The 22,546-nt window shown below is 41.4% G+C and overlaps 1 protein-coding gene and 1 long non-coding RNA gene across 19 annotated transcripts in view; one reads left to right on the forward strand and one right to left on the reverse strand.

Moving 5' to 3' along the window:
- Positions 1 to 22,546, forward strand: part of CELF2 (CUGBP Elav-like family member 2) — a 451,050-nt gene that overhangs the window by 195,689 nt on the left and 232,815 nt on the right. For 4 of the 18 annotated variants that reach the window (XM_086886454.1, XM_086886452.1, XM_086886455.1 and 1 more), the window contains exon 1: positions 11,707 to 12,122. The exons of the other annotated variants lie outside the window; for them this stretch is intronic. In XM_086886454.1, coding sequence (XP_086742580.1) covers positions 12,049 to 12,122 — 74 coding nt within the window. In that variant the 5' untranslated portion in view covers positions 11,707 to 12,048. Of the gene's footprint in view, positions 1 to 11,706; positions 12,123 to 22,546 lie in introns of those variants that run through there. 18 annotated transcript variants of the gene reach the window in all.
- On the reverse strand, positions 735 to 4,930 carry LOC111923133 (uncharacterized). Its single transcript, XR_015286066.1, has 2 exons — positions 4,831 to 4,930; positions 735 to 1,557 (listed from the first exon to the last, which is right to left on the reverse strand). It is a non-coding gene; the product is annotated as an uncharacterized LOC111923133 (long non-coding RNA).

The raw sequence follows: 22,546 nt of genomic DNA on the forward strand, positions 1-22,546 counted from the left end.
GAGAATCCAAGAGGTTATGGATTATCAGGTAGTACTTGCATCCCATCTGTTGTGCATAAACACGAAGAAAACAAGGATGGTGTTTAATATTATGGGACCATGACATAATTCACTTCCTTGGGAGAACTTCTTTCAAGACAAACATTAACTCATTCACAACTGCTCTGCTCTGCCTGAACTGGAGGGGGGAAACAGTGGCATGTTTTTATAAAGTTATTTTTTTATCGTGTCATGTTGCATCAGCCTGAGCACTCTAGCAGCTACTGCCCTTTGTGAGTGGCAATAAAGTGAGTCCCTCGCTCTCAGTTACGTGGAAATGCCCCTTTAGGGATAGCCCAGAGCAGCGTGAATGCACTTCTGTAGCATCCACCAACAGACACCTGGGCAGCAAAACCAACCACTTTTAAGGACTATTCAATACTATTACTTTCCCTAAGCGCTCTGTTCACAGGTGAGTTCCTATCAAACTTACTCTAGTTTCTATGTTTTCAGATAAAATGTTGCATAAAATACATATACAGTGATTTTTTTTTTTTTTTTGTCTTGGATTGAAAATTACTTTGTTTTTTTCCAAGGGTATTTTCTCACATTGCATTCACATCAAAGACTGATTTTTGAATTGGTTTGTGTGAATCCTACTTAAAAAAAAAATAATCTTTCTATGCATATTTACTGAAATATTGCTTTCTGAGCCATAACAATTATTATTAACATCAAAGAAGGTGAAGCAAAGCTGTAACACGAGTAATTTCTTAGCATGTTTAATGAAAGTAATGACTTTTGAAAGGCTGCATAGGTTTAGAGATCTTATGCCTGAACATGGGAGGTGTCCTCAGTGCTGCCTGTTCTGAATATTATCCATTCACAAAGCAATGTGGTGCCTTGCAGTTGTCATACTTGGCGACATCTGTTTCCACAACAGAGCTAAGAGAGGTAATTCAGACTCTACATGAGTTGTTATTTGTTAATGCAATGGCCAGGTGTGACTTCAAAATGAACACACTCTGTCCTACCTGTTAGAGAAAGAACAAGATAGGTCTTAGCTTGGGATTTGGCTTTCCATGCTTCCATAGGGACATGGAATTGAATTATGCTCATTTATTAGCCTGGAGTATTTGCATGTATTTATTTATTTATTTACTTTCACATTTATGAACCACAATCATCAACATGCTAATGTTTCCTTTGTTAAGAGAATGACACTGACATGTTTCTGTTACCAAGTTTAAGTATGAAGGGATTGAGACCCACCCTGCAGATAAAAACTTGGGGGTGAAAAGCTAGATGCAAGCTGGCAGTGTTAACTCACAGCCCAGGAAGGAAATAGTATTCTGGGCTGCATCAGGAGAAGGGTGGCCAGGAGGTCGAGGGAGGTGATTCTCTCCCTCTACCACACCCTCGTGAGATTCCACCTGTTAGTACCTCTTGCAAGTCTGGAGTCCTCAACAAGTCCTCAACATGGAACTGTTGGATTGGATCCAGAGGAGGGCCACAAAAACAGTCAGTCTGGATTGCCTCCACCAAAGAGACAGGCTGAAAGCCCTGTGATTGTCCAGTCTGGAGAAGGGAAGGATCCAGGGAGATGTTAGAGCAGCCTTTCAGTACCTAAAGGGGGCTTATAGGTAAGATTTTTTTTAGCAGGGCCTGTTGCAACGGGTCATAGGATTGTGGCTTTAAACTAAAACAATGTTGATTCAGGCTAGACATGAGGAAATTTTTCACAGTGAATCTGGTGAAACCCCGGAAACAGGTTGCAGAGAGAGGTGTTGGCTGCCCCATCCCTGGAAACATTCACAGTCAAGCTGGACACGGCTCTCAGCAACCTGATCTACTTGAAACTGTTCCTGTTCATGGCATGAGAGTTGGAAGTAGATGACCTTTAAAGGTTCCTTTCAACCCAAACCATTCTATGATTCTATTCTATATAAGATTGCAAACTATACCTTTGGGGCTGAAAAACAAAGCCAATGTTCAATTAATATTCATATCTAGAAGTTTTACTGCAAGTGTAGATTGTGCTTGAATACTTAAGAAGTCATTCAGGAGTGAATCAATACTAATTATTGTAATCAGGAGGGTTAATTAGCTGAAGATGCTGCTGATGGAAAGTTCACTGCTTACAGCCCTGAAAACACCTAAGTTGATGAAATCTGAAAGCAAGATGTCTAAGAGGACTTTGTGTAGAGAAAAATGCTTGGCTTTCTTTTGGCATTTCAAGAGCCAGTCATTCCAAAGGGGAAACACATCTTGTACTTTCTATTTTGCATTATATTAATTCAGGGGGTATTAGAAGATGCAACTAAATCTGTCATGAAGATATTTTCTGGTCGTCTCTCAATAAATGCAAGTACCATTTTGGATAACCTGTACTGTCTCTGCTGCATTCATTTGTAGATTACCATAAATTAATATGGATAATCTTATGCATTTGAAATCTGGTTCCAGCACTGTTATTTGGAACAGTTTTCTGGGTTTGTTTTTTTACCTCCATTTGTGTTCAGGCACAGGGACTTTACATGGTACATGTATATAAATTACACATGCTCTGTTACTAATACACATATATATCTGTGTGCACACATACATGTGTGAACTTAAGTTTAAACATTTTTCATTGAGGGTGTGTATTCCTATAATCCTGTGCCCTTATAACTCCCACTTGGTTTCCATCTGCAAAACAGTATTCAACTACATATGATTCAGAGGACAGTTATTGAAGAAGTAGTTAATGAAATTTAAGTTAGATGATAAGGAATAAAGATTGAAAAGAATGATTGAAGAAAATCCTTTTCCCTCAATAAAAGCAGTTGTGTTTCTTAAAGTGAGCATTACTAAATTCAAACAAAATCCAGCTGTACAAAATCTTTCTCACAAGTGACTTGCAAGAAGATTTTATATTTAATGCTGGGTGTTTGGGTTTTGCATTGTTTTTTGTTGTTGTTGGGTTTTGTGGGTTTTTTTTCTTTTCCCCTAGTTGTATCTCTTAAGGTTATAACCAAGACGAATGTCAGGATGTTAATTCAAGAAAAAAAAAACCTACAGAAACCCCCCTCTCAGTCACACACACATAACCCCCCCAAGTCAAGTGATGCTTTCAGAGGAGAGAAATTCTATTTCAAAACACATCCTTCTTTCCTTTCTAATAACATTAGAGATTATCACGTGCAGGTGCTATTTATCTTTGCAACTGCTTTCCTATGACTGTTTTACTGCTTCCAACACATTTACTTGTATGTCAGCCATAGAAAAGGTAACTGAAAATGGCAGTTGTTGAGAAAGCATGTCGCCATGCCTGGAATGACATGCATTATCAGGGCAGCAGGAGTTGCTGGCTCTACAGCCCATTTCTACTTGACCTGCGGAATGATTGGCTGCCTGGGATGGTGATGAATCACTGGAGTTTATGAAACAAGACTGCTGGCATCCTCACAGAGGAAATAAAAAAGGATTTTTTTTTTCCCCCTCCAACATTCTTGCTGTGGCAAAAAGCTTTATTTTATTTTTTTTTATTTTTTTAATTTTTTACGTTTTGTTTTGCTTCTGTGTTATTTCACCCTGCAGCAGAAGTAAATGTGTCAATTAAAGTCGCTTTAGTACTGTTCTCAGCAAGTTAATGATGCACTGAAGGTTAACTATCTTTATTGGATAGAAATGGGCAGGAATTCTCCGAAATTTTGTGTAAATCTTGATCTGGAATCTAATATTCTCATCTCTCACTCTGGTCTTGAGACTGAGATAGCATAACTAGTAATCAGCTCAAGCGGGATGTAAAAAGGATTTCAGCTGTTCTCACACACAACTTTATTTTCTCTGACAGTATAAGGATCAGTGATCATTCTGTGGGCTAATATCAGTCAGATCCATCTTCAGCATTTCTAAGCTAATGACTAAAATGACTTTTCTGGAAAGCACCGACTCCCAGATTTGCACTCACTTTCTAGGTGGTTTGTGAAATTGTATTGTGCATGAAGCCCACGTTACTGGATTAGGCTGTTATGAGCCTGTGCTTGCAGGAAAGTACCGTGGGGCTGTAAATCTGCCAGTGCACTGACAAGGCTGACACAGCGTGGATCACAAGCTGCCCTGTAAAATGCAGCCAAGTAAAAATGATCCTTCTATTTCAATTAAAACAGCCAAAATTGTGTTTGGGGCTGGAGGAATGGAGAGAACTACTTGCTTATCTCTCCATGTAGCATACTCAGTGTGCTGATGTGTTACCTTGCATCCCTTATTCAGGTAAAACAACATAATTTAAGTTAATTCTCTGATTCAAAGGAATAAGATTACCAATAAAATTGCTCAGGAAGTTTTAAATACAGCACTTATATGAATATAATGTTTTTTGCCATTACATGAGAAAGGGTTTTTCTCAACTCTCATACTTTGCTGCCCACATCGGCTATTAGACTTTTCCACCTTCCTCCAAATAATTCAGCTGATGCTGGACACTGCAGAGGCTGCAACACTCTTGCTATTTAAGGCACAGCTTTCCAATGTCCCTTGTGAAATAGAGGAGGGCAAACTTTAACCAGCGAGAAGGGCAGCACAGGGAACTGTTGCTTGTGCCCTTCAGTGTGTGAGGGGTAAATGCTGTCCTTGCTCTGGAGTTCCCATGGCAGCAAATCAGCAGGTCATCCTCAAGAGCAGCCTTTGAGGATGCCAGACAACAGTCTGTCACCAGGAGGAAGAGAAAGCAGAGAGTTTGAGGAAGGGGTAAAAAAAATTCTAGAAAATTAGAGAGAGAATAGGGGAAGTTACAAATAAAGGAGTGAAAAGTAACTGTATTGAAACACAGATAATCTGGAAACTAAACCTTGCACGTGCAGATACCTGTGGATGATAGGACGGCTGTGCTACAGAGTGAATTTTAGATTCAAACCCTGCACCTGCACTCCCTGGAAGCTGCAGGTCAGCATCAGAGGGGTTGAGGGCCTCTAGAAAAAAAACAGAGAATTATCAGGAAACTTAAAATTTTAGAGACCCTAAATTCAACATTACAACCTCTTGGTTTAATTTTCCTTCTCTTCTGCCTAAAAAAGGTTTATCTTCTGCTAAACTGTGAGGAAGAAGCTCACTCTGAAGCTTGAGAATTTGCCTGCATCATTTCAGCCCACATTTAATTTTAATTAGAGAGTTATATAACCCCCTTTAAAAATAACAAAACACTAACAGAACTGCATTGGCAACACCAGGTGTTCTGCAGTGCTGCTCCAATGAATCATATGGAGATTTGTCTGTGCACGGCTGATGAACATACATTAAACTCAGTTAACCCCCACCCCTGAATAAAGCAATCCAAAGTGACCAAATTTTTTTCCTAAAGAGCCTTTTTCACAAAACAATGCCTAACTAGACGCCTGCCCTGGGAACCTCATGGTTCCAGCACCTGTCCCTTCCAAAGTTTTTGTATCAAGGGGTTGAGGTTTTCTTTAAAAGTGGCAGATGAATTATTATGACCTTTCAAAGTGAAATACTGTATGTTAAACACTAAGTTGGGCTAAATGTTTTGGTTCAGAAAAGAAAATCAATGTTCCTCTTTGTTGTACTGAGCCCCAAATCCCTGAAATTGTTAAGAACAGCAAATCTAAAAGGTATTTCTGGGGAAAAATAAACATGTGACTTCATCAATGTTCTTTTCGGACAGAGAATTTGTGGGAAAACTGAATCAGTGACTTGAGCTTGTTAAACATTATGGTTTAGATGCCATTCTTGGCTCTAGGAAATCCCTCAGCCACCAGCTGCTGGAAGGTGTGAAGGATCACTTGCCATGGTCATGCTCTTTTTCTTTCCATCCCTTATCAGAGCCAGGGTCATGAGCTAGGTGGACCTTTTGATTTGGCAATTCTTACACTGTTCATTTAAGGGGAAAAAACTCCAAACCACTAAAACCAGGCATGGTGCACTTTTCTGCACATCCAAATGCCTTATAGTTACTGTAGGAGTCTTTTCTTTATGTCCTTCATATCTGATATTTAATGGTTTCTGTTTGGGAAACAAAGATAGCTACTTTACATATTTTCAGGGTGATTGTTGCTTTTGAGGATTGACATGTATGCTAGGCACTTCATGAGCAAATGAAAAAAATAGACCTGTGAAATTTCCTACCTTAAAGATGCTACAATTTGAGTTTAAGGTGAAATCCAATCATTTGCAGGGCAAAAGAAAGAAAAACACCCCGTAGAAGTGAATGAGAAGGGAGAATGAAGGTTAAGCTCGTAAGGATCCTGCTGCTAGAAGTGAAGTGCATTGGGTTAATGCAGATATTGTAATAAACTTCTCAGATGCCTTTCTATTTTGTTTTTAAAAATAAGTCTTTTTTTGGCTTCTTGTCTCTTTTGATGTCCCTTACCCACATTCTTTCTTTGCTGATGCCACATTAGAACTTCACAGTTACCTTTGCCTGTGGTTTTCGGAGTTGGAGAATGACCTCCAGTATCACTTTCTGATCCAGGCCATCCTCACCATCTACATACCTTGTCCTGCCTCTCTCCCAGCCTCTCCAGATGAGCAAAAATCTCCAGAAAACTCAAATTTATAGAAAATGAGAGAGATTTTTCTGTCTCCAGTAGTTCTTCCTGTGGGTGTAGATGGCAGGGAGGAAGGTTGTTGTGTTACAGTGGGATTTTTCCTCTGCTCTTTGAAAGCATAGTGGGACTTTTGCATATTCTGAGGGTGGAGCATTACAGACAAGAACACCAGATGTGTGATTTCTCCTGTCCTAAGTCATAGGTTTTCACATGAAGATAATATAATAGCCAAATCCAAGAATATTCTGTTCCATCTTCCAGGGTCGTTTGTGTCTTTTTTTTACCATAAGAAACATGTCTGCTCTCTACTAGGAAATGAGGTCTTGCCAGTGCTTGCAGTACCTCAAGTTTCTCTCCTTTTTGGGCAGTGGTTGTTGATAGTTAACAGGTGAGAAGATAAGGTAGTCCATTAAAAAAAAAAAAAAAAAAAAAAAAAGAAAAAAGAAAAATGAAAAATCCATCAATGTCTGTTGCCAAGTCAAGATAAGACTGGGTTGACAAAAGCCTTGGTCTTGTGTCTATATGAACAAGGCACTAATACAAAGGTAACACCTGTGGATCAATAGTGATGCTCTTCAACAGGACTGCAAATAAATAACAGGACGGTAAGACTTCATCTTGCAGAAATTGCTTGTTACTGCTTTATTTCAGTTTTCTCTAAATGTAGTGGTGAGCTCAGGAACAGCCCAGCTGGAGCAGAGGTTACTGGGCAGCTTCTGCTCAGCACTAGCTTTGTGCAGGTTTGGACCTGAGGGTGATGATTGGCTGTCCCACGTATTTGATATTTTTCACAAAGGAGGCTGTTCCTCTAAATTAAAGGCCTTTCCAAAACACCCTCCATTCCATGTAACATCTGCCTTGTGCCATGATATGTTGCCTAATTGTTTTCGGAAAGATTGAGTTATTGCCCACAAAAGGGAACAAAGGCCCTTTACCCACAGTGGGATGAAATCACCTCATCACTGGTATAAAATAGGAAGGGGAAAAAAAAAAGATAGTGAGTGGGAAGTTTTACTATAGCAACCAAGTTTACATAATATCAATGCGCTTCAAGTGAAAGCTCTAGAAATGTTTAATTTGAGGGACCTTTTCACAGGCTAATTTTAAATGACGTTTATTTCTGAAGATTACTGATGAGCTACAGTAGCCTACGGAAGCGGAGGGAGCCTCATAAGCACGATTTTAAATGCTTAAAATTCATTGATCAGCCTTAACCAGTATTTTAATTTTCTTTTTAAAAGGATTTCAGTTATATGTAAGTTGTTTTTTTTCTCAGAATGAATGGAAGACTGTTGTGTGTTTGGTTTTGTAAATATAAAATCCCTACTGAAAGGTTAAGGTTACATAATTCAAAATTTTCTTCCAATATTAGACATAACTGACAAAGACAGTTTTGTTCCAGGTAATCACAAATGGTAAAATGGCGTAAAATTGCATCCATTACTTTCTACCATTCAAGGAAATGCACTACTTTCTGCTTTACTTGTTAATGATTTTTACACCATTCTGTAGTTCTGCCCAAGTGCTTGTGTGCTTTGCTTTGCTTTTTCTTCATGCCCCCTCCCCTTCTTGCCCCTCCAAAAGTCTGCTACTAAGAGTTAGGCTGATGGGCTCCCTGCCTTATAGGCAGGTAGGCTCACATCCCATTACACAAACCAAAATGCTGTACTGCCTGCTCTTAGTCACACCACTGCTTCCGGGCTCATGGCTTGCCTGGAAGGTTATTTCTTTGTGAAAGATAGCAACCACCTCGTTTGCATTCACTAACTCTAGCTGGACCAGATTCCTGCTCCCCCTCGCATTAGTGGAAGATCCTGAGTGATTCCACTGGAGTCATTTGAGCCTGCTCCAAATTTACACCGCCATCGCTGAGCTCTGCTTCTGCTGCCTCTGTTAGAAACTTGCTTTGATGCCAGAGATAAGCTGAATCCCAAGCATGTTCATTGGCTTAGGGGGGAATAAAGGCAGAGGATTTGAACTCTCTTCATACTGCCTTGCAGGCTTGGGAGAGAGTGAAGTAATTCAGAAACTTTCCCTTGAAGCGCTTCCAACAGTAGCATTTCCTTGGCCCAAAACAGGGGGGCAAGCTGATTAGAAGAATGACAATTAAGGATAGGTTGAGGAGGGGATCTGGAGAGGGGATGTGATGTGAGCTCCACACTGGATTTGGCTCTGGGGAAGGGAAGGGAAGGGGGTGTCTGCTCTCTTTGTCACTCACTGAATGAAGCCACAGGCAGTGATGTCAGAGTGAACTCATACATGACAAGTCGCTTCCTCAGTCATGGCCTTCTGCAGCTGAACTTTTTTGGGTTTTTTTTACTTTGGTTTGTTTTGTTTTTCTCTGAAGAGGTGTGTGATTTTCAAAGGCTGAGTTGTTTGGAGAAACTGTATGTAGCTCTGTGTTTGAAAAAACATTTGAATGGTGACTAATCTGGAAAGGTGAGGTGGAACTGCTTCATCTGCCCTACTCGGATGGAGAAACTGGGGGACAAAGAGTAAACAAGCCAAAAAGGGTCTGGGACTCTACACTGAGGGGAGGAGGGAGAGGAGGCAGCATTTGTAGCTGGAATAGGATTAAAGCTCTAGAACTGATGATTCCAAATTCTAGGTTCCTCCCTCAAAACTGCCATATGTTCCACCAGTTGAAAAAGCTTAAGATTGGAGGGCAGCAATAATGCAGCTCCTCTAAACCAGTGTTTAGAGCCATTGTCTCATTTATGCTGTGAAAATAAATGCAGTTTCACTTGCCTCTGTCATTCCCCATTTCCCTCTGTACTGTAGCAACACATCAGACGTTCCACTTTTCCCTTAATTTTATTAAAAGTTGCTATTTTGCGCTCCTGTGCTGGTCAAGATTCTGGCATTAATGTTGCAAATAACAGAGCTGAGCCTGTAACATTGTGTGAAACATTCGGGGTTTTTTGTTTCTTACCCTCACTTTTCACTTACCCTCTGCTATCGAGAGTTAATTCATACATAGACACTACATAATTTATGTTTGAGAACCAAATTATTCGAATGCAGTTTTTCCCTCTAAGCTCTCCTTGAGTCGTATCTCAGTATCTTTTATGGAAAGGGTTTCTTTTTGCATTTGACCCTGTTCCTGCTTCTAACTTTTAAATGGCAATAGCAAATGTGCTTTGAAAAGTGTGTTACACTGTAGTTGTTAAATAAAGCAATAACCTATGCACTTGTAATGCTTTCTCTATGACCTACTTACATACTACTTCACCCTCCTTATAGTATGATTAAAAGCTGCTTTGAATCCACTATTCCCTCAAGGGATTTGAGGCTAGAATTTAACAAACTGCTGAGAAGGCTTAAGTCAGTAAGAGGGCTTCCCTACAGCTTCTTCCAGCTAATTCACATGTAATTAAAAGGAAAATAAATATTTCAAAAGAACATACGTTTTAATGAAGCATTTTTAAGCACTTACACCTTGCATAATGGGGCAAATTTATAAGGATCTCTCTATTCCATATGCAGATTTTAAGCAAAATTATTTGTGATACTCTCCTCCCCTCTCTTTGCATCCTGTTCGAAGCGTGGATTTACTTTTCAGTCAGCAGCAGTGGGACTGTGGTCCTTAGAAGTGACAGGCTGGTGAGACTGAAGTCCTTTAGATTTAGCATGTACCAAAAAAACTCATCATGAAGAGGTGCAGATCCAGCCACACAGGGTGAAGTGGGGGTGGAGACTTCTTAGTTAAAAGAATATCTTCATCCTCACTGAGCAGCCTGTATTTCTTCTGAGCTAAAATCTGTCCCTTCTGCAGTGGCAAGATTTTGAAATTGAAAGTTAATCCAACTCTGCTCTGGGCCGGATTAACCACCATGGAGGCCTCAGATCAAAAACCAGGTGGCTGCATCCAGCTGCAGAAAGTTTTGCTGGTTTCTCCTTTCATTTGGACTTTGCACTTAATTTTTTTTTTATCCACTGTATAGTCAGTCCTACGTTGTGATGGATGGGTGGCATAAAGGAATCACCATGAATTTAGTAAAGAGGATCCATAGCATTGCTTTTGTGCCTTTCTATGTGGAAGTTTAGGTGCCATGGTGATGAGGACAGTATGCGAACATATAGAGCAGAGCAGATTAATAACACTATAGATATCTGTTCAGGATTGCAGCTGTCCTACGGGGATTATGCTGAGGGCCAAGTGAACCTTTTCTTTCTTTAGACTTGCAAAGTAGGCAAAAATTTTAGCAGCCTGAGGGGTTTTTCTTCCTTTTTAACTGTTTAAAATTGAAAAGTCTCTTAGTGTAATAAACTGGACTCTACAAATTTGACAGTTCTGTGGGGTTTTTCCCTATAAAATCAATGTTGGTCAAAATTTAAATAAAACTTGGCCTGACAGATAACACATTATTTATGGGTCAATTTAATTTTTGTATTAGAATGCTCTTTGAAAAGTTTAAGCATAGTAGGTTTTAATTTGCATTTGTTACTTTTTGCAAGCGTTGATTATCCATAACAAATCAAATTATAAAACCTAGAGAGAGATTCAGATGGAGAAGCACACACAATGGAGAGGAACGTTCTGTCTGTCTAGACTGCTCAGATCACCTAGTAATCTTCGTAAATATGTTAATATTCTTTTGCCTGGAGCGGCTTTGTATTGAAGCAAGTAGGTCTTGGAGATGGAAAGGAAAATATATACAGATTTTCAGGGGGCGGTGGCATGGGGGGGGCCTCCAGCTATTTGTATGCGTGGAATTTTGTGCGCGTCTTGGTGGTGACACTTCTGTGTGCGGCCAACTCTGGGAGCAGCGAGGTTGGGAGCGGGTTTTTGGGAGGTTACAGCCATGAGAAAGGATTTGCCGTCATTAGTTATTTAAATCCCTCTTTCTGATCAGTGAGGACAGAGTTACTACCAGTCTCTCGCCAGCCAGTAACATCACTCTGAGCATTTAAAAGACTGCCAAGGTCTGAATGGCAGGAGTTCGAGTGGAGAGAGCCTGCACCCAGAACCTGACCAAACCTTCCCAGTGCCCCCAGTTTGGCTCCGGCCGCACCGGGAAGCTCCGTGCCCGGCGAGCCCCGGGTGTGCGGCGGGCAGTGCCCGCCCAGGGCCGTGAGGGGCGCGGGGCCCGGCTCTCCCCTCACGGCCGCGGGGCCGGGCAGCGCTGCGGAGGCGCCGGGCGGGTCCCGCCGCCCCCGGGCCGGGCCGGGCGGAGCCGCGGGGCCCCGGGCGGGCAGCCCCCGGCCCGGCAGCGGCAATAGGCCTCTCCCGGGGCGGCGGGGGCGCAGGGGTTAACGGGGAGCCGCAGCGGGGAGATGGCTCCGCCTCCCCGCTCAGCACCTGGCGCTCCACCGACAGTTGCCTCAGCAGTCGATTTCGGAGGGGATTGGCGGAAAAAACCGAGAGGGGGAGAGAAATGTGACAACTGCCGGGGCTGGCGGCTGCCGCGGGGAGGCCTCCGCACCTGTGCCTGCCGCTCCGCCGCCCGGCGCAGTTGTGGGATCCGCCGCGCCCCGCCGCATCCTCCCGCCGACCGCCGCGGCGCCCCCGGAGCCCAGCATGACTTCTTCGTTCAAGCTGGATTTCCTTCCGGAGATGATGGTCGACGGCCGCTTGCTGGTCTCTGACAGAATGTAAGTGGCGGCGGGGCTGCCGCCGGGTCCCCCCCGCCCCGGCTCCGGGTACCGCCCGGCACCGAGCCCCCGCCGCGGGGCTCCGGCCGGGTGCCTCCCGCACCGCCCGCCCTTCCGCGGGAGGGGAAGGGGCGTTCGTACCCCCGGCCACCCCCTCTTCCCAAGTCACTTGGTGGTCTCCGTGTCGTGCCCCCTCCCGGGGTGTTCAGCGTCCCGCAGGTCGGTGCCGGCGGGCACGGGGGGTTATCGGCTGCCGCCGATGATGATGCAACGTGGAGAAACGCGCATCGGTCGCGTAGCTGAGCGCTCTCCCCTCCGTGCCCAGCGAAGCCCTCCACAGACACCTGTCCCCTGCACCCGGCCCGCACCCACCCGTGTCTTCTCACCCCTTCCCGGAAGAATAAAAATGCCCCTGCAAATTTTCATCAGTTTTCAAATTCAGATGAAATACTAAGCATCCACTGGGAGTACCAGGCAGAACGCAAAGATGTGGCTTCGGGTTTTTTTGTTTGTTTGTTTGTTTGTTTTCCCATACCGTCCCCGACAGCCACCTGGTACGGCGAGTGTTAATTAGGGTGAGAATGGTTGTTTAACGTGCGGTTGGAGTGGGGATGAGATGTATTGGAGGGCGCTGAATGCTGGAATTTCAGAAGGAGAAGTATTCCCCTAGCCCAGCTCTGCTCTGTTAATCTCCGTCTGAAAGTTTCTATTATCATCCTCTTGGGCATTGCCAATTGACAGGTATTTTCAGGTAATCTAAGCCTTGTATGAAAAAGTAAAAGCTAGAAATGATGAAATAGACATCTGCTAGAAGATATGAAGTGTGAGGATTGTGCTGCATTATTTTACAGCATTCAAAATATCTTTTATTTTGTTGCTTTTTCTTCTTTCATCAGGATGACAAACGTAGTTTGAGTTACATTAGAATGAAGCGAGAGGCTTTGGCATTGACTCTGCACTGAAGCTGTTCTGGTTGAGGCAGCACTTAAGTTACAAGTGTAAATAAACCCGTGTGTGCAGCAGAGAGTGTCACCTGCAATTTGCACAAATCAGGTTTCAAACTGTGCCCCCATCTAAAGCTATTCAGACTTTTAGTGCCTTTTTTACTGGCAACCAAACTTTCTCTGAGGTGGAATGCTTTCCTTTGCACCAGCAGTGTTCTGCATGGAGACATTCAGTAGTGGCCAGTTGTTCAGACAGCTGAGGTTTAGTGAGTGTGTGGGAGAGGGGCAAGAGTCGGGGGGAAGGTGCTTGGTGCAGATGACTTACAGATGACTATTTTTTTACAGTCCTTGAAGGACAGTGGAGTGTGTAAATGCTGCCTGCTTCTTGTCTTAATTTTGTGATCTTAAATTCTGAAGAGTTCTGTGCTGTGTTTTGCTCTTCCCATTGTAAAATCCTGGATTTTATTTGCATTAGTCAGTTTTGGTAAAAGTGCTGTCAATTTCTTCCGCTTTGCAGAAAAATCGCAGAGGTTTTACCATTAGGGTGCAAAGTAGCAGCTGAACACTGGTATCTCTGGCTCTGCAGCCCTCTGTAGGGACCTGCCACAGCCAAACTTCCCCTTGTTTTCATCATCTCATTCTCAGCTTTGATTAGACTTACTACCTGCTGTCCTTCCAAGCAGTCAGAAAAGATCCTGCTAGCAAACATCTCCAAGCTCAAAGGCACTATTAACTGTGGCTGATGATGCCCTGTTGTCACTTAAGCTTATATAACTTTATCTCCAGTTTGCCCCTCGAGGTGGGGGAGTACCATGTCAAATTCTTTCTTCTGCATTGCTCTCTTCATACTCCTTTTCTCTGTGAAGCATCCATAATATATTTTAACACAGCTTGAAACACAGTCATTGTTCATTAGATGCAAAGCTTAATGTGTGTCCAAAGATACAAAAATTAGTCTTGAGAAATGTCAGCTCCTAAGTGGATCTTGAAATACAGAAGTTTAATAATGGAGTTGTTAAATGCTCACATCCTTATAGGGTTGGTGCTGGTTCCTCATGCAGTTTTTTGGGGGGAGGGGTGGCTAAGTAATATCTTGAAGGAAAAAACTACCTCCTGTATCATCAGTGGTCGTGATGTGATGTGCTTCCTTGTATTAACCAAACCTTGCTCTGCTGCTGATCTAAGTAATTGTGGAGATGGTATGATTTCAAGGGATCGTGTGTCATGCATGCAAATTAATATTGAGGCTAAATTGCCATGAACTCAGAGAGCTTCTGTTCCTAACAAAAACAGTCATGAAACTAAATGCTGTGTGTTAGAGCTTTGCTACACTGCCTTTCTAATGCCCTGTCATTCACTGTTTAAAACCATCTTTATCTTGTCCCTCTTACCCAAGTGGTGACATATATTTATTTGCAAGTCCCCAACTCTCTGGACTAATCAGTGCTGATGAGGATGCAGTTTGATTACGCATCAGGGGTCAGGGGCACACGAGCACCTTCGCCTTTAGCTGCCCCCCCAGGCGAGCGGCGAGCCGCCAGCAGCGCTAGCGGGGTGGCGCGGAGCATCCAAGAGCACGCTCCGAGTTGCCACGCTGCACAAAACTTTTAACCTCGCCATCTGCTCCAGCCATTCCGTGTATCTCAGCTCAGACTTTAGCAGAAAGGAATTTCCTATTTTAGAGCAAGGCAATTAGCAAAATATATGTATGACACTTCTCTTTCACAGCACAAATTGGCAAAACTAGATTTTTATTTTTTTTAATATGCCGGTGGCATATCGGATGTTTTGGGAAATTGATCGCATACAATATCACTTGCGCTTCTTCTTTGCACATTTAAAAATTATTTGTAAAGGGATTTATTTTCAGAATCCTCCGTTATTTCAAGGAGAGAGAAAAAGGAGATTTTTCAGGGAATAACTTTCAGTGCATACCTAGTGTGAAAGTTAACTGCCAGCCTGATAATTGCAAAGTTAAAATGCTTTTACCTCTGTGAGAATGTTAATGGCTCTTAAATGTTGGTTGCTTTCAAATTTCACTGCTGTTACTTCATAGCTAAACAGAAATAAAATAGAACATCAGATACACTGAGCATGACTGTGTATAATTAAACTGTATGCATGGCATCAGTGTACCTGGTTAGTGACTGAATGGCAATTTACTAGTAAAAATTAATTAATGACATGGCATTGGAAAATAGATACTCTAGGATATGAAGCATAAAAATGCATGAACTTCTGTTCTTGAGGACAGATGGCAAGCTGGATTCTCTAACTATGGTAAATGCCTGCAAAGAGCCCTACTTGGTGAGTGCTCTGGGAAGGATCAGGAATTGTTTGACTGCTGTTGTGCACTGCGGGGAAGAGGCAGTTCTGAGGAAAATGCATAGATAGATGTAGGTGAAACATTGAGATGAAATGTGTGTGTGTATGTGGACAGGGTAGGAGAGGGTTAATGGTTACTAAGTGAGGTTATAAAATCTGAGTTCAATGTAATTTGCTGATTTCACTGGCTTACATGTACATGCCAACTGGATGATTGTGAAGTGGTTGCTTTGAGGATTAAATACTCATCGTTGTAACCCCCCCCCCCATGTTGATTTCTGCAATACCACAGAAGATTTTTCCATTCTGTTCCACATTTCAGTACCTGGGATTATCTTTAATGTAAATGAGTATCAGTGTTTGTAACTACTGAAACAAACTCAAATTTTACTTTAATTTTTGGTAGGTGGATATAATACCAATAAAATACATTATACTTCAACAATGTGCATGCAACTGCATGGGTAACAAAGCAATAATGTGAAATAGTATTCAGCCTTTGAATTTCTTTCTCTTGTAATCAAAAATGAGTCAAAATCAGATATACATGCAATATGCTGATTTAAAAGCCAGTGAAGATCAATTTTTGACACTTTTTGTTTGTACTTGCTCTTTAGTAAATAAGAAATGTCATCATTCACAGGAAATGCCTGCACTTTAAAATCCAGAACTTCATTTTCTGCAGTGAACCTGCAATACAGGATTTTAATTTTTTTTTTTTAGCAAAAAATTGGAGATACCTAATTTATGTTTTTAAACTTAACTGCAGGAAAACTCAACATCCTGTCAAAAAATTTTTTTCTACTCTCTGATGTTTTTTATATCTAGACTATCATCCCATGATTTCCTACCTGAAAACAGACAATTGGGAATTTTTAAGACCACAGTCTCATCCTTATACAGGCATTTTATTCTAACTTTGATTCAGTAATAGCTGTATTTTACTTAAGTTACTTGTGTGACAGGTTCTTTGGGCCACTACTGAGGAAAAGCGAAGCAAAAAAAGAAGGCGATTTTTGACTGTTGCCAAGAATCTTCAGAAAGAAAAATAAATCTTTGGATGTCTATTAAGTAATTACAATTTCATGGTGTCCTTCTCCCCATCATCTTTTCTAGAATCTCATTCAGAAGTTAACCTACGATAACTCTCAGCACATCAATATTTAAATATAACTTTCACTTCCTATGATACGATCTCACAAGTTTTAAGCTTCCCCCACACGTATTCATCATCCAAATTAATCATCAGTTATGATTTCTCTAACAAATTTGATAACTCTAAATATTTCATTGGCATTTTAGGATGTTTGATATCTTATGAGCATTTGGACTATTCAAATTTCATGATTAATTCATGGATTAATATAAAAATATTTGACCAAACCGATACAGAGGAAAGGTGTACAAATCATTTCATTTTTAAAAGAACCTGGAATAGAAAGAGTACACTTGGGCAAGACAACATTCTACAGAGAAATAATTGTTTTAAAGTTTAAGCAAATAAACTTCTTCTAAAGTGGACAGGCACCGTTTTGGTTCTCTTTCTTTTTTTCTTTGTTTCCACACACCGTTTCCTATACAGGATCATTTCTTGTGTGTTCATATAGTTGCAAAGTATATTGCATCTCCTGGCATGATTTCCTTTGATTAAAACAAACTGGTGGCAGGGCAAGGTTAACCAGAGGCTAAAGTCACAACATAGGGAATATACGTAGAAAGCAAGGCTGAGCTTTCCTTAGCAAAGAAGTGGGAGAACAAGAAAAACCTTCATAGGTACAAGAAAAATACAGGAACAAGAATGCCTATTTGGAAAATAAAAACTAATTGGAGCAATAAATGTAATGTTCTCAAGTAATTGTGAAATAATTATTCCCCTTTAGAATCATCATACTTTAATTGCTTTCCAACGCATTCCTGCATTCTCCGTGGCTGTGGAAAGGAGGAGAAGTGCTTGTGTTCCCTTCAGGATTTCATTTTTCATTTGCAGTAAGCTGCTGGCTTTCTCATAAAGGTTTTCAGAAATATGTTGCCTTAAATGCTGTTGTGTTCTTCCATATGGTGTTAAATAGGAAAGGTGAATGGCAGATGCTGAAGGTATAAATTCCCTCCTAACGTCCAAATAAAGCACCCTGAGATTTAGTGGTGCAGTTCTCCATCCTCTGTATCACAGATTTATAATCAATCTCTCATTTTCATTGAGACTGGGTTACGTAAATAGGACACACTTCAGTAGTGTAGCCTCTTTGCTCACAGCTTGATTCTTGAAAATTCAGCTGACAATAGTTTAAAATTATAATATTAATAAAGAGGAGATCATCTGGCCTTCAAAATGACATCTGAAAGCAGCTTCTGTTTTGTGTTAAATCTTAATTACTGTATTTAAATGAATGCCTAAATGAGCCAATTCACAAAGGAGTTGCCTACTGTACCAATAGTGCCTGTTTGGTGATTATTTTTTTTTTCCATTTACACAAATATAAAAAAATAGTTTATATGGATGAGAACAGCTGCGTTCTCTTGCCTCTTACGAATCAGCTGAAGAAGGCTGAGTAGCTTGAGTGTGTTCTCTGCCCTGGGACGGCTTCTCCCTTGCCTGCCAAATGGTGGCAATGCTTAAAGTCAAGTTTAAAAGCCATGCTCCGAAACAAGCATTGGTGTAAGAGCTGTGAGAAAGATCCTGCACCGGCCTCTTGGGCTGTATTTTGTGAGTTCACCCATCGCTTGCTATCAGGGGTAGCATATTGTCACAGCTGAGGGCAGGACTTAGGGCTTAGTACCATGGAGTGACTGAGTCCCTGCCTGTGAGCGCTCCAGCCTTTGGTCAGGCTGGAGGGGATGTGCTCCTGCCCACTTCTGCTCAGCTTAGTCTGGAAGCCAAGAGCTGTGGCGTGGTTTCCCTGGAAGGAGACACCATGCCCAGCTGTGCCCAGCTCCCCCTGCTCCCCACTGCATTAGGGATGGACTCATCCCCTGCAGAGAAGCATGCAGGGAGTTTATGTCCTTGATTTCCCCTCAGCCTATGCATAGTGAGCCACTTCAGGTTTGCCAGGGAAACGACAACAGCAACCTGAGAATTCTGCTTTATGATTTTCACATCCCTCTTCATTCCTTAAATTGTTATGTGGATCTTACCCTGGGGTTTTAGAGTTTACAACCATGGTTATTCCAGAGATGTAGCTATTGCTCTTTCAGGAAAATTGCATTAGTGATCTACTGATTTTTATTTTTTTATCATTATTATTATTGTTTTCTTTTTTCCATGTAGGTTAGTGTGACAAAGAAAATGTAGTCCTGGCAGAAAAGCCTAACACTGTCTCAGCAGTCAAATGCAGCAATTCATTGCAACATTAATTACAACTTTTTCAGTGTCTTTCCACTTTACATGCCTTCACTCCTAGACAACAGTGGAGATTTTGAGAGGAGTATCCCGACACAAACAGTTTTTAGTTGGTGTGTGTGTGTAGCTGGGTATCTCCATGGCACAAGTGCTACGACCCTTTCACAGTCCCAGGTTATACTGTGCTTTCCCCTCTTTCCCCTCTGTTCCTACCTCCTATGAAGCAGCTCTAGTCTGGTTGCAAGTCATAGCTGACAAGAGATATCTTTTGTTTCATAACCCTGAAAAATAATGAAAATCCATCTTCCTCTTTACTCAAAGGTGTGACAATGTCTTCATGCCTAATATGTAGGCGCTATTCCCGTTTCTTGCTCCTCAAAAGCTTTGCACCACTGAATTGCTCAGACATGCGAAAAACCCCCAAACACCGACAGCTTGCTTGACCCACCACTTGTGTTGTTGACTCCAGGGGCACTTGGTCCAGTGATGGTTTCTGGCCTTGTGTGAGATAAGTGCACTTCATTTGCCTGAAACAGGCCCAGTAGTTGAAAATTATTAGCTTCTGGGAGAGGATAACTGCATTTGAAAATCTACAAAATCAAGTGATCTATTCCCTTCTCTTTTTTTTTTTTCCCCTGGCTCATTCAATTTCTTGGCTCTGTCAGCCTTCGCCTGCAATTCATTGCTAGTGAGAGAGACATCTGGTTCTGCCCTTTATCAATAAGTGCATTTATATTTTTTTTATATTTCAACACAGATGGAATGTAGAACAAGCATTAGGAGTTTGAAATGTTGTCAAACATACTCCATGCCCAGTGGCTATTGCTTAAAGAAAACTCTGTTCTATACCTGGTTTTTATACAAGATGCTCTAGAAATTGCAAGTCACATGGCTGTAGTTTGTCTTGATTTCACCATGGGTTTTAGTAAACTTGATCCCTTTGTTGTGTCTTCCAGGGAAATAAAAACACTCTTCCATTTTATCTATAATGTGCATTAATGATCTATTAACATAAAGAAAAGCTGATAATTTCATTAGTCAGTAAATGAGCTTTCAATATTTTTTTCTTAATTCTGTTTAATTTCTTCTTCCAAGATCTTATTGCTTAGAAACCAGTTTCTCATATTCTAGTGGCCCTATCCAACATTAAACTTCTTCTGTCCAAAACAAAAAACAAGCAAACAAAAAGAAAAAAAAAGAGATACAAAAAAAAAAGAATTCAGGAAATCCCAGTGACTATTACTTTAGGTATGCTTTTAGGCTTTAAAATTCATTCCAAAAAATATTTCGATTGGGATGATATTCAGAGATTTCACCACAAAACTAGAAATGCTGAATTAAGGAATAACCACAGATGATCTAGATGGTCTCTCCAGGAAAAAAATGCAGAAGTCATTCCACTTGTCCTAATCTGACCCACATCATTCAGCTTCTTCCTCGAAGCACTGAATTTTTAGGATTGCCAGGTGAGCACTGGCTTTTTCCAGCAGGTTCAGTGTTGCCAGCTCCTCCTGGAGATCAGTATTGAGTGGGAGGGGACCAGGGGGAAGAGGAAGGAATAAAATTAGCATTTAATTTTGCAGGATGTGGAAAAATCAATGACAAGTGAAGCAATTCTTAGAAAAAGAGAACCTCTCTGGACACGTAAAGCACTATTATCTGATGTTTTATTACCAGCTATAGCCTGTAGTCCGTGTTCAAGCCAAACTTCCGATGGGTTTCCAGGAGCTTGGCTTGAATGAGGAATGCATAATGCTGGGCTTTGCATCCCATGCCAGGCTGTCCAGCTCTGAACGATGAATTGCAGTCGTGTACGTGGTTTTTTGCAGCCTTTTTCTCATTGCTCGCCTCAGAGTGAACTTCAGCATGGAAACATGAGGCAAATAACTTTTCAGATACTGTTCTACCTTGCTAGCAGAGTGCCTGTCTTGATGATGAAGTGGAAGATAAGTCAGTTTGAGTTAGGCAGGTATTCTTTTGAGGCATGTTCACACATCTCAGGTTGGGGCGGGGGGGTTCCGCTCCTCTTGTCAAATCTTTTCCCCTTTGTCAGAGAGAAGGATTCATCTCAATGCCTGAGGGCTTTTGGCTTCCACGGATTCTCTATTGTTTGGCTGCAGAAGATAGAGTACAACTTCCCCTTTTAAGCTGGTTTGTTGTCTGTGGAGAGGAGAGTAAATGCAGCAGTTCATAACTGCTCAGATATAGTTGAAGAAAGTCCAGCACTGTATTACGGATTTTTAAAACAATTGGGTTTGCCTGATTTCATTGTCCCCTAAGTGCAGCCTAGTATCTCACTTGGTAGACCACAATTATTTATCTTCAAGACAAGGCTGTGTAGAATAGGAAAAGCTCAGAGTTTCAGTATCTTCTTACTATTCCCATGACTTTGCTGTTCCTAGGGTATTTCACTGGAATAGGATGAAGCCTTATATATGCTTTTGTATGTATTGTACAACATAAAGATTTAGGATCAGATTCTGGGTATTTTTTGAGCCTCTTTTCTTCCTGCAGTGACTTTTTCAATGTGGCCATATAGATGTTGACAGAGTTCTCATTGTCATTGGAAAGACTAGCAGCAACTCTTCAGTGTCCTAAGCCAACCCTTCCTTTGAAACCAACATTCACAGAGGAACGAGACCTGTTTTCCAGCAAAAAATATTGGTTACAAGGCTTAATGTAGCCTGAAGAGTCTTCCAGAACACTGGCTGATCTCTGTGTTTTCAAAGTATTATTCCAGGCTCCTTCAGGTCACTTCTTCCCCTGCATGCGCAGTTTCTCGGATTTGGGAAGAGGTCCTGCAGCAGCCTCGTTGCTGCCTGTCTGTCTGTGTTGGTGAACAGCAGGCCAATTGTAGCAAGAGGTGCACTCTGGAATTCAGAAAGGAGCAATTTTCAGCTTGCTGAGATGCCATTGCTACCTGGAGTCTCTGCAGGAGCTGGAGACTATTTGGCTGATTCTGTGCTTCTTTGCTCTCTCTGTCCTCATCTCCACATCAGGGGATGCTTAGACTTCTTTACTTTGCTGGCCTTTGCAGGATTTGAAGGTCTCTGAGCACCCCTTGTATCTCCATTTCTTCTCAAGTGGGGAAAGGCAGTGGAGAGGACTAATTCTGACTTCAGCCACTTGGGCCTCTGATTTTCCTGTTTGGTTTGGAGCCACATATATAGAGTGAATTTGGAGTTAAGAAATGCCAGGCCTCTGGGTAAAATGAATATTGTGGAGCAGAAAAAGGTATATATTTAGGCAAGGCTTTCATATAAGATGCAAATTTAGGATTACTTAGCAGAGAAAATAATCATTTAAAATGAAGGTTACACTTAAAAAGTGGAGCATAATTTGTGTTAACAGGAATGAAGATTTTATTTTTAAGCTCAGCAAAGCCCCAAATCCCAGAAAATACAAAAATGCTGCTGATAATTTCTGGACATGAAGCTGGAAGGCTTCATGGAAACTTAAAAATAAATCAACTTCCCCCTTATTTCCCAAAACTCTTTGGGCAAAAAAAAAAAGGTGTAAATATTTAACAGCAAATAATCACATTGCCAAGAACAGCAAACAAAGCCTTTTTATTCAATTCTATAATATGCTGTAAATAATGAAAACCCTCATAGATCTAGCTGGATTTTTTTTATCAGTGAAGAAGCTTAGCATGTAGCACTTTAAAAATCCATCAATATAGCTAAAACTCTTTTTCCAATCTCTTACAACTTCATGCTGTATTTTTCTCTGTCCCTGAAATATGCAATTTTCCCTGTTTATGTTTGTTTAAAATGCTGGGAGCCTTCAGTATCCGTAATGATCCATCCATGTTTCAA

Source organism: Cyanistes caeruleus, chromosome 4 (assembly GCF_971803275.1).
Source record: "Cyanistes caeruleus chromosome 4, bCyaCae1.hap1.1, whole genome shotgun sequence".
Classification (NCBI taxonomy): Eukaryota; Metazoa; Chordata; class Aves; order Passeriformes; family Paridae; genus Cyanistes; species Cyanistes caeruleus.